General features: G+C 38.1%; 1 protein-coding gene across 2 annotated transcripts in view; it reads left to right on the forward strand.

The window, feature by feature from the left end:
• Positions 1–325: 325 nt before the first annotated feature.
• Positions 326–12515, forward strand: part of NKD2 (NKD inhibitor of WNT signaling pathway 2) — a 95797-nt gene continuing 83607 nt past the window's right edge. Inside the window, exons 1-3 of one of the 2 annotated variants that reach the window (XM_023495899.2) lie at positions 326–438; positions 689–715; positions 1535–1632. In XM_023495899.2, coding sequence (XP_023351667.1) covers positions 414–438; positions 689–715; positions 1535–1632 — 150 coding nt within the window. In that variant the 5' untranslated portion in view covers positions 326–413. Of the gene's footprint in view, positions 439–685; positions 716–1534; positions 1633–12515 lie in introns of both variants that reach the window. The other variant, XM_012541190.3, reaches the window with a different exon arrangement.

The following is a 12515-nucleotide window of genomic DNA, read 5'->3' on the forward strand; positions in this document are numbered from 1 at the left end:
AATTGTGTATTGTCTCTAGGTGAAAGACCTTTACCCCTCCCCTCTTTCATTCGCTCCCACCTTCCCAAAGACCCAAGACCAGGGGCTGAGCGGAGCGTGGGGAACGAGAGAGCTAGAGAAAGACTGGCCACGGAAGAAGCTGCTGCGCACCGTCGCTTTCCTTGCACGGATTCCATGTGGATCTTTCGGGCTTCCCCTCTGGTTTTTGGATTACAAATCAGCACCTGAATGATCGCCTTGTCCCGAGCCGGGAATCTGCGTCCGGGCCAGCGGTAGCGCCTGCAGACCCCAGAAGAAGAGCTGGAGGTGGGTGGGTGGGAAGGGTGGGAACACTGGGGGAAGAAGAGGCTCCCGCAAGAGTAGGACGGATTGAACGGGCTGCATTGACAAGAGAAGAGAGTGTGGAGAGCGGAATGGGGAAATTTCAGTCCAAACACGGTAAGAGCTGGAGTTCTTGCTGCTGTTGGGAAGTGGGAAGAGGAGAGGGTTTCTGGGATTGGGTTAAAGAGGGAGAGAGCAGGTTGTGGTGGGCACTTTGCATCAAGATGTTGCATCCTTTTGCATGTTGAAAAACCGATATCTCAACTGTGTTTTTCCCCCCTTTTCCCTTCTCCTCTCCTACTCCTCGGCTTCCCACCTCCCGTCTCTTCCTCTTTTCTATTCTGCCTTTGCCAACTGGTGACAGCAGCATGCAAGAGAAGAGAAAACCCAGAAGGTGAGAGGAAAGGGGGAATCCGGGGTTGGGGGGGGGGGGGGGGGGAGGTGTGAGTGGAGGGATAGCGATCCGACTGGGGTGCTTGCTGTGAAGTGCCTAAAGCGGGCCTGCTGGGTGCTAGCCGGGTCTGGGCTTGGTCCCGTCCCTTTACTTCCATCTGGGTGTGCGGGAGGAGGTATGAAGATGCTGCCTTCGGTCCTGGGGAGAAGATGCTGTTCTCCCTGCAGTTTGGTGGTTGGTGTCTGCTTAGTTCACTGACCCGGGAGGGATCGGAGGAGGTTAATAAGTAACCCCGGGTATCTCCTTCTAAGCCCTCGGGGTAAGTCGTCTCAACTGACTGCAAAATTTGCCTTTTCCTACCCCCGAAGGGACAAGCTTTGATCACCCTTTGATATCGGAATCTAAAAGACTGATTTTCCTCTCTTGGGAGAGATTGGATTCTGTATATCTTCCTCCTCTCAGCGGGGGGTTAAAGAGAAGTTTGGGAAATAGTTAAACTGGCTGGGAAAGACTGCTGGCTACTGTGGGACCTCACTTTAGACTGGGTGAGCCCCTCCTGGCTGCTTATCTCTCGCGGACTCTCTCCTGTAAAAGGAATACTCCGCCCATACGACCCCGCTCCGCACATGCCCCAATTCAGTGCAAGTCTGTAGTGTGAGAATCGGAGGTCGGGTTGCCTCCTGTCTCTGGCTTGTCCCTGGAAGCGCATCTTGTAACCACTAGGAAGTGTGTGGTTTTGCCTTCATTAATAGTTTGCTTTCCCCCCTTTCCTTTGGGTTGTCTTTTCCTCGTGTGTCCCGTGCTGACCGGGTGTTGCAGGGGACAGCTTTGTAGTGAACTCCTACGTGGGCAACCGTAAAGGCTTGGAAGAAGGAGACAGGTTTGGAGTCGGGGAGCACAGGTCGAGAGACAAACAGGTGAGAGACGCTATTATGTATCCCGCCTAGTTTGAGCAGCTGCCTAACCCGACAGAGGAAAGATCTTTCATTCTATCCTTTTGGTTCATTTCTAGTGATAAGTTCGTGTTGATGGTCTGGCTTCTTCCAGAGAAGAAGAATTATTCTTCTTTCATCCTTACTTGGAACCCCAGTATTTATTCAGAAATAATAGGAAGTGAGCCGGTTCCTAGTGTGAAATTATGCATCAGAAGTGTATAGTATCTCCCATTTGTTTGGGTTAGAAGATTTAAGATATGTGTGGAAATATAGGGAGGTACAGCCTCTAGAGCAGACTGATTTTTTTACCCGTAAAGTGGAAATAGAAAGCCCCTTTTGTATTTAAATCAGTTAGAATGCCATTACCTACCATTTACCAACCATGCTAAAACCTGAAGACATTAGAGCAAATGCCATCAGTTGTTGGCCACTTTACCTCTTCCTTCTGACCAAAAGAAGTATGTTCCTTGGAAGAAAAAGGAAGAATCATGGGTCTAGGTTAATGGAGACTGAGAGGAGATTGAACTCTGATTGACGTGGCTAGACTTTGGAAAGAACCTTTGATTAAACTCTTAACAGGTATTGGAAATGCATTCACACTCATGGATCATTCCATAGGAGTTTACTTATTATAAGAAGGGTAATTGAACATTTTTACACTTTTCTTTATTCTTCTCATTGTTTCCCCACTTTGAAGTATACAATTTCAAGAGTTCCTAAGCTTTGGTCTGTGAGCATATTTTTAAAAAAAATTCTGGATGACTATATTTCAACATAATTTTAATTGACTTTGTAATATTGTAGATTTTGTTTTATGCATTTGAAACGTTATTCCAAGGAGTCCACAGACTTCACTAGGCTGGGGGAAAAAAGGACCTATGCCATAAAAAAAAAAAGGTTTAGAGACCCTGGTTTTTTTTTGGGGGGGGTGGTTAATTTATTTTTATTTATTTTTTGCTGAGGCAATTGGAGTTAAGTGACTTGCCCAGGGTCACACAGCTAGAAAGTGTTAAATGTCTGAGGTCAGATTTGAACTCAGGTCCTCCTGACTTCATGCCTGGTACTCTATCTACTGAACCATCTAGCTGCCCCTAGAAACCCTGGTTTTGATGTAATGAGGCACATTGGTCTTTAGGCAATGAGAGGTGTTTTGAATGTAGAACAGCATTTTCTAAAATAGAGGGAATCTTGCCTTTAGGACTGACATCATGGTCTTATAGTAGAGTGTAAGCTACTTGAGAACAAGGATTGTTTCATTTCTGCCTCTGTGACTCCTATCCATAACACTGACTCAAATATTTTAGACATGTAATAAATGCTATTGATTGATTGATTCATAGGATATTCAAAAGTTTAAATACCAAGTTCAAATTCTGCTGCTTCCAAACTGTATGACCATGGACAAGGTACTTAGTTCCCAAGCCTCTATAAAATTATGATAATAAAGCCCTATACTTTATAGGATTGTTGTAAGGTTCAAATAAGATTACATATATATATATATATATATAATATGGAAAAATACACTAGATTAATATAAGTATTATTCTGTTTTATCAGAATCTCACCTCTTTATTTGCCAATGTGCACAAACCGACTGCAAGTAGATAGGAAAATTCATTTATAGAAAATTGAAAGGGAGATGGTTCTTGGATATTTTCAGATGCCAGAGTCAGCTTTCCAGCAGCACCAATCAAGCATAAAGGTGGCTCATACAACTGTGGCCAGATCAAACTCTACCAAAAAACATAGTTGACTTGGATTCATTCATGAGCTTGGATATGGCCAAAGTGGATGGTAGGCACATGGAGTCAGCAGATTTGTTCATGTGTGGAGATAACATCTGGTAAACAGGACCCACCAAATTTTTGTCCCCAGGCAGAATGAAATGACTACTTGGCAACCCTCCCATCAGTGTGATCAATGTAGACTGCCAAACCAAGTAACCCAGCCCACTCCCCCATACCACCCTCACCCCCACCATAACCATCCTCCCCAAACTTTCCAGTGGATTTTATGGCATGATATTAATGGAATTGCAAGACTGTTCTAATGAAACTGATCTCCAGAGCATTTAGTTCTGCTCTTTTCCCCTATTAGTCTTACCCTCTTCACATAAATGAATTTGAACCTAAATCATTTAAGATAAGTTCTAGTCTATGTATATGTTTATATGTGGGCAAAACACTGCTGTAGTTCCCTGAAGCTGGGATTAGAATGTGATATATTGGGGGAAGGGGGGTATGTGTGTATGGTTAGGCTAGGTACGTGTGCATATGTGTATATATATGTGTATGTATACATGCACTCCTAATTTATCAAATCACATATCAAAAGTGGTAGAAAGTATTAAGCACAAATCTTATACACATACATAGAATAAGAATCATGCTTAATATTCCTACCACTTTTAATATAGGAAACACAAACTCTTCTCAAACTAAATATTTGCAAAGATGATAACATTTTAAAAGGTACCAACTATGCAAATGTTTTTACATATTTAGGAGGCATACTTATATATACTATTTCTCAGCATTTTTTTCCATCTACAAACTTGCTTAAGATGTTCACCCATTCTTATTTCTGGCAGAATTAAAATATTGTCTATTTGTTTTTTTATGAATTCCCTATTGTCTCAGGTGGATAGGGAGATTTGTGTATGTGTGTGTGTGTGTGTGTGTGTGCATGCGTGTAGATGAGTGTACACATATGTTTATCTCTGTCTTTATCTCTTTCTATGTCTGTTTCTCTCTTTAGTTCTCTCTGTCTTTATATCTTTCTGTCTATCTGCTCCCCATCCAACTTGGTCTTACACATCTTATCTAGCTCTCATTTATATGTCATTAATTTCCTTACAGTTTTTTAAGATGAAGGAAGGAATAGTTGTGGATTACCAGGTTGTGGTAAAGACTTCCTAAACTTGCTATTAAGTCTTGTTCTTTTATGACTTTAGGTGTTTTTCATTTTCCATACCTTCTCCCTTATCTGAAAACAAAGCACTTATTAACTGCTCCATAGGGCATGATCAAATCAATAATAAATGTTTCTAAAACCCTTTGAATTAGTCTAATTTGCATGCTTTGGAAACTGATCTATTAGATAAAGGTAAGTTTGCCTACTTGTTCTGAATGGGGTGTGGAGGAAAAATAAAAGCAGGTTCAAACAAGTAAGATTCAAGTATTTTCCCCAAGTGTATCTGATATTGTAAACCTCTACAAAATTTGAATTGATTATCCTATCTTATGTGTGTTATTGTGCTGCATCTTATTGAATTAGGATTGCTTTTAAAAGGGCGAATGTTTCTTGAAGAAAAGTCTCCTCCACTATGGTAGATATGAAAAGCTTTTGCTCATATTCTTCTTGAACCCATAGCTTCTTGGAGTTGAAAAAGACCTTTGAGTTCAACCTTTGCTGGATTAGGAATTCCCTTCCAACATCCCTTATAGCCTCATTGGTACTTCTCCAATTGTAAGGAATTGTCTCCAAAAGCAATTCCATTTCTGACTAGCTTTAATTATAACAAGATTCTTCCTTTTGTTCAGCTAAAAAATGCCTCCTCTAACTTTCATCAGTCAGGCACGGAGGCTATGGAAACAAAAATGAAAATAATTCCTCTTCCCAATGACCTTTTTATCAACTAACTTCCTGGTTTAGCCTACCTCTTTCTGCATAGAATTCCTCTTCCATATCACCGCCCTTCACAAGTATCATGCTCTGCTTCTCTTTTTGAGGGTAGAAAAATCTCTTCAGTTGTTTTAATTGTTCCTCATACACCATGGTTTCCAAGCTTTTCAATATCCTTATAACATATTCTAGTTCATCAGTCTTTGTCTTTAAAATGCTAGCACTCAGAACACATAAAGTCTACCCTGTATGTACTAACTAGTTTCAGAGTACAGAGATTGTCTCCTTTGAAAATATGAGTGTTTTACTTCTCTTTTGGCAGTATGTTAGCAGTGGATGACAATGAGCTTGCTTTCAGTAAAGTTAAACCACTTAGCCAGATTATTAGGACAAATCTTCTTTATTCTATACTAGACCCTTGACTTTTTAAACCTATGTTCAAGACTTTATATTTATCCCTGTTAAATTTCATCTTATTTTTTTCAGCTCATTGTTCCCAACTTGCTGATATGCCTCAAGCTTCTCCTCACTCCAATCCATATACCTCTGTTTGGTGTTCAAAGCACTTTATAACCTAGTCCATCTCTCCTCCATATTTTTCCAATCTTCCTACACCCTTTCTTCCTGCCACATACTCTTCTGATCCAATGACAAAGCTCTCCTGTCTGTTCCAAGAATAATACTCCATCTCTCATCTCTGGGCACTTTCTCTGCTTGTTCCCCATACCTGGAATGCTCTTCCTCCTAATCTCCACCTCCTGGCATCTCTCACTTTCTTCAAGTTCCAACTAAAATCCAATCTTCTAAAAGAAGTTTTTCCCAACCCCTAAAATTAAGATTTTAGTGCCTTTACTATTTTAAGTATTCCTTTTTTATTTGCTTGTTGTCTTCCCTATTAGGTTGTGAGCTCCTCGATGGCAGGAACCATCTTTTGCCTCTTTTTGTATTCCCATATGATACTGTGCCTGGCATATAGCAAGCACTTAATAAGTTTCTATTGACTAGCCAAGAATTTTGATAAACTCTACTTGACAAAAGCAAAGGAAAATGGTGCAATACAATTGCCTTTCCAAAAAATGACTCAGTTGAAAATTGTTTGGTTATTAGAATGGGGAACTATGAAGCCATCTTTTGTCACATCTGCTTTAATATAAAGGTCCTGGAAGAATCATTAATAGAGAGGCAGAATCACCAAATAGTAGAAGCAGAAGGAGTCTCATTTAGACCAACCTATTTATTTCCTCAGATGAGGATGCTGTGGAAACCTAAGGTTACAAGGCATAAGTGAGCTGTTCTGAGGTTAGATGGGATCCTGGCAACTTAAGAGTCCTCTGAAGAACTGAGATTTCATTCACAATTTATTTCTTATGATTGGATTCCATAAGGTCATAGCATATTAAACCTGCAAGGGAGAATGCTAGTGATACATCATCTAGTCCAGTTTTTTGTTATATACCATTCTAAGAGAAGAAGAAAGCCCTCTAAGTGTTATCTGGCTCAGCAAGGTCCCCCAAGACACCTTCTTCTAAGCTGATAATAGTTCCTCCAGAGCAATTTCAATTTTAAAAGATGAGGATGCTTTGAACATTTAGAAAATGTGGACTGAATCTTCTCTGATGGTCTGCTGGGTACCTGACAATATTTTGTTTTGTTTTGTTTTTACTTTCCTTTTTTGTTTTTCTTTTTTTTTTCTATTCTGTTTTTTCTCAGTTTGCAATTAGTTCAAATAAAAAATAGAAAAAAAAAAAGAAAATATGGATTGAAATTGTTGTATATAACAAGTGCCCTATGGAGAAAAGTAATGTTTGTATATTTATCACTGTCATTCAGACATAGTCAAATTTATGTTTGACATACAGTTCTCTTAAAAAAAAAAAAATGACCCTGCCATTGAAAAGTGTTTTAGCTAGTGAAGAAATCTATATTCAGAGTAAATTTAGCTAGTTCTTGGTTAGGAAAGTTTATAGTCTTAGTTTGGGACTTTAAAGAAGGTTTGTTTTTTGTTTTGTTTTTTATAAATGAGGGATAGTTTAAACATGAAATAGTAATGGCATTCTATTTCAACATAGCATCATTGCTGACACAAAGGAATTATCCTAAATAATTTAAAAATGGTTTTTCAATTTCCCATGGAAATCAGATATGAAAAAACAAAGAGTTCTCTTCTGAAACAGATTGGACAAAAGGGCTAAAGTACAATGACAAGAACAAAGAATTTGGATTCAGAATAGTTGACTTCTCTGACTCTGCTGTGTGACCCTTCAAATCATCTAATCTTTCTTATCCCTAAAATTAGTGAGTTGAATCTCAAAGATTTCTTCCAAAGTAAATTTTATGAACTGTTTCCTGCTTTTGGAGGTTACCTGTATCTGTTTTACCAACTGACCAATTCTACAGTCCAGAAAGGAGAGATAATTTAAGAACATGTCCTGTGTTGCATATGAGTCAGTGGGCTGAAATTCCAGTTTTTGAAAGCAAAGCTTTTTGAGCTGTAATATCAGCTCCCCTCCAGTTAGTCTGCATGATTTGCCATGGTTTTATTAGCTGATTTTTGGAAGTTTGTAAGAAAAAGAAATTCATAGGCAGGAAAAAAGGCCAATATACACAAAAATTTTGTGCCAATTGAGTAACAGTTTGTTTTCTTTCTCCATCACTTTTATATTTGTGGCATATTTACCTACAGAATTTTAGTTTTATTAGTTAAGAACTTACATATTGCTTTTCCTTAAGAGAACATAAGGCCTATTATAACTATCAGAAATTCAGATCTTGAAAGAAAATCATCATTCCCTTCTATGCATTCATGAATAGATGTCTATATGTTGCCATCCATCTAAACAGAGACCTAATTTTAAAGAAAATATTACAAATGCAAATAGCAAATTATTACACTTTGGATTCACTTAGTAAAATTGTTTAGTACGTGGTAGTAATGAAACTATAGTCAAAAGTTCAATAATCCCCATGTTCTCAGGCCACAGATTCCCACCCAGATGTGTACAACATTCTTTGCAAAGTTTTCCTTGGGTGCTAGTAAGAACAACTGGGTGGAAGTGTGAATGGATTGGCATAAATTCATCTCTGCTACTGGAAAAATTACTCTAAGATCATGGTAGGCCATTATGATCCAGAACAGAATATTATGGTAAAATATGGTATTATAGTTTAACTAGAAGGTGGTAAACTTTAAGACACAATCAATTTTCAGTCAACTTGACAGATTTTCCATTAAAAAAACTATATACTTTTTAGGGGGGAAAATCATCATAGTTGAAAAATGAACATCTCATGAAAGGTTTAAATATAGATTTCAATAGACAAAATTTTGGCAACCATCAAGATTTTGTAGTTCATATGAAAAGACAGTGTGGAATACTGGAAGGAAGAATGTGATTAGCATCAGGAGAGATCTCAGTTTAAATCCTATCCCTGATCCTTGCTGGCTATGTGATCATAAATAAGTCAACTAGGTTTTTTGAGTCCAGATTTCCTCAGCTGTGGGATATCTATGGTTCCCATCACATGTTTTGGGTTTTTTTTTTGAGAATTTATGTAAAATACTTTTAAAAGGCCTTAAGGGTTAGAGCTATGATGAAAATAAGCTATTAAGACATCTCTGTTCACTTTTAGTGATTTATTCTTTATCAATGGAAATAGTGGTTTTGTTGTTTATTATTTGTACTGTAATCTTTTGATAATTGCTTTTAGGGATCAATCAAAAAAAGCAGCCATAGAATCCTGGACCAAGAGAAAGAGTCAGAAAGATGTGAATTCAAATTTGACCTCAAATACTCTTGTGATTTGGGGCAAGTCACTTAATTTCTGTTTGCCTCAGTTTCCTCACACACGCAATAAGGATAATAGTCACCCAACATCCAAGGTTATTATGAGGATTAAATGAGATAATATTTGTAAAACTTCTTGTAAATCTAAAGCTCCATATAAATATCATTATTATCAATTAATATCTTTTTAGGATAAGCCTGTTTGATATGGCTGTTGTTAATAAGATTTAGTTTTAGTTCTAATTTGGAACAGCTATGCTAAATAAGGTGAATATTATTATAGAGATCTTGACTATCATCTCTTTTAAAGTTATTTCTGGTGGCTGAAAACATCTGGGCTCTCAGCTAAATTTGGTGCAATATTAATATTTGAGAGAATTACTATTGTTTCTTTGGAAACTAGCCAACCATAGCTTAAATCCTCATACATTTAGAAAAGTAGAAAAATGTGGGCATGGGAAATGACAGAATTTTAGCCTGTATGTCTCAATTATTCACATTTATCTGTATATGGGATACAGCAATAATGTAATGGGACTTGGTAGAAGAGTTTCTAGTCCAAGACAGTATTTTAATTTGGTATTCTATCCACTGTGCCATCTAGCTTCTCCTGATCAAACCCTTATTTAAAAGTTAGTCTGATTATGATCCTTTTGGTAAAGCCAAATTTTTTAAATGTATAAAATACATAGGATTGCAAATATAAATCATTTCATCAAAATACAGTTATCAATTTTTTTAGTTCATAGCCCCAGATTCAGAACTCTCAATTTAATCAAACCGATTTAAAGAATTTAACAGCCTTCCCTCTTCTGTAGGAGAGAAAAGAAAAGAAAGGCAGTGGAAAGATTCACGGAGGCTCCTTGGCATGGAAAAGTCTCCTTTTGGCTACAGTCTCTGTATCTCTTCCTTGCTCATTTGATTTAGTTTCATATCCCTCACTTACTATATTTGTTCTTGCTAGACATGCTGTAATGCTATTTCTCCATTGATGAAAGGAAGCCATTTCTGTCTTTTTGGCTAACTTCAGTGAGTTAGTGACTTCTTGTTGTTGTTGCCTTCTTAAATGGAAAAAAGTTTCTGAATCAGAGTCCGGCACAGTTTATCTCTTGATATTTGGAGCTTTCCGAAACAACCTGGAAGTGTACAGAGAGTCATTCCAACAGGAACCAGGAGTTGATGAAAGCAAACCAGGTTGAGTCAGTGCTTACGTTTCAAAGGAAAATGACCCAAACTGGACAGAGCCGAATTACATCCTGCAGGTGTCTTACAAAAACCTCTCCCAGTTTGGGTTTGACTAAGGCTTGTGAGGAAACCATAAACTGACTTCAGAAAAATAACTAGGTTTAGAAGGAAAAGCCTTATATAATCTTATGAAGTTATTAAAGAAATATTATCCAGAACTCTATGGAAGTCCAGAATGAAATGCGGTCACGGCATCCTGCCAGTGTTAGTGTGTGGTTTGTTACCAAGTTGAACGAGACCTGACAGTTGTTTCTAAGAGAGGAAAGGTATTGCTGAGCACTCTCCTTGCTGGAGATCCTATGGGCATTGTGGTGAGGCAGGCAACTCAAAGGATTTATTCATAGAGCAGCCCCAACTTGAATCTCTTTCTACTTCTGAGGAACTTTTTAGAAAACATCATTGATGGCTGGAAGACGTCATGCTCCTCGCCTCACATGTTAATTTTAGATCAGACATGAGTACAAGTAATCTAAGAACCCCTGTCTTCCAAGGGGAAGCCAGTGAAAAATGTGCTCAGTAAGTAGTACAGATCCAAATGGAGGAGTGACTTCAGATTCAAAACTGGATCTCCTAAGTCCCAAATGTCACCATCTCCTCCAACCATCTTAATTTTTAGAAGAAGAAATGGGAGTCCACATGGATGAAGTGACCTGTGTAGGGTCACGCAGGGAATAAGCTACAAAGGTGGGATTTATAGTCTTTGTTGAACCTTCCTCCTTACACTGCCACTGACCATTTCTGATAACCTCTAGGATAACTATCCTGCCCGCCTTTGTCTTGTTTAGTTTCCCACAAGTTCCTTTCAATTTTGATTTCTCTTCAAGTTCCTTTCAATTTTGATTTCTCTTCCAGGCAGCCAGGTGCTCTCTGTCCACTGATGGGTGAGAAAAAGGAAAAAGAATGTCAGCTCTCTGTTTTTATTACTTCTGGAGGATTGGTCAGCAGCTATTTTCATTCTGCTCACAGTTAGTTACCTCTTAGACTGGAGGGAGTTCTGGTTTTTCCCTTCCTTTTAAATCATTCCATTTGTAGTCTCTTCTGTTCTCTGTTTGAGCTTTCATCTGGCAGAAGTTCCTGCAGGTGAGGTACATATTGGAGAATGGATCAGTGCCCAGGGAAGCCACAGGCCTGCTCTTAAAAAGAGTAATCAAAGATTGTATGTCAGGACATTTAGGGGGGAATCTTTTTCTTCCTTTTTTCTACATTCTCATCTCTTTTCTACCAAATTATAATTTCTCAGAGGTGCCACCTTTTGTTTATAATTATCTCCTTATTGGGTAGGCCTGTTAAACCAATAGCATCCATCATATTTTCTAGAGAGGAACCAAGGGATTCTTATTGTCCTTTTTTCTTTTCTTTTCTTTCTTTCTTTCTTTCTTTCTTCTTTTTTTTTTTTTTTTTTTTTTTGGCTTCTTTTCTCCTTTAGTTGCTCTTAGAAGCATGTACAAAAGTCCCTGTAGTCAGGTTACAAAAGCCCTTTCATGTTGGAGTTTAAACTTTGTGTTGTTTGGAGTGAAGTTAGAATCCACAAGACAGAAAATAGCAAAAATTCTTCTAGGGAAAAGAGACCTCTTTCTCCCAGGATTTGGATTTTTTTTTATTTTTCATTTTTTAAAGTATGGTACAGTCTGAAGTAATGTTGCCTCCTAATATTCGCTTACATCAGTTATGTGGACTACACTTTCTTCTCAATCCCTTTAAGGAGTAAAGAAGTTGAAACAATTCTTAGCTTTCTCAGGGGAAAAAACACAACCTATTCATTAGGCCGAGAAACTTTGTTTTCACTTCACATGGAAATAAAGAAGAGACTATTCTAGATTTGCTTTGGTTAAGTTTCCAAAGTCATAAATGTGGAAGCATAAGGAACAAAACCCAGCTCATTACACCCTTTGGATTTGGCTTTGTTCCACTAAGCAGAGGAGTGGTTTGGTTCTCTTCCCTGAGATTTGTGTGTCCCTCCCATCTCTATAAGGTCATCATCTTTTCCCACCATCATCCCCAGCCTCATCAGCTCTATTAGTCTGGAGCAGCAGTTCTCAAAATGTGATCCAGGGACCCTAAGTGGTCCCTGGGACTCTTTCAGGAAGTCCATAAGACCAAAACTATTATTATAATAACACTAAGGTATTTTAATTTGTAATATCATAAGACATCAATAGTTATAACCCATATAAACAAAAACTTTTTTGAAAGGATCTTCCATAATTT

Source organism: Sarcophilus harrisii, chromosome 1 (genome assembly GCF_902635505.1).
Source record: "Sarcophilus harrisii chromosome 1, mSarHar1.11, whole genome shotgun sequence".
Lineage (NCBI taxonomy): Eukaryota > Metazoa > Chordata > Mammalia > Dasyuromorphia > Dasyuridae > Sarcophilus > Sarcophilus harrisii.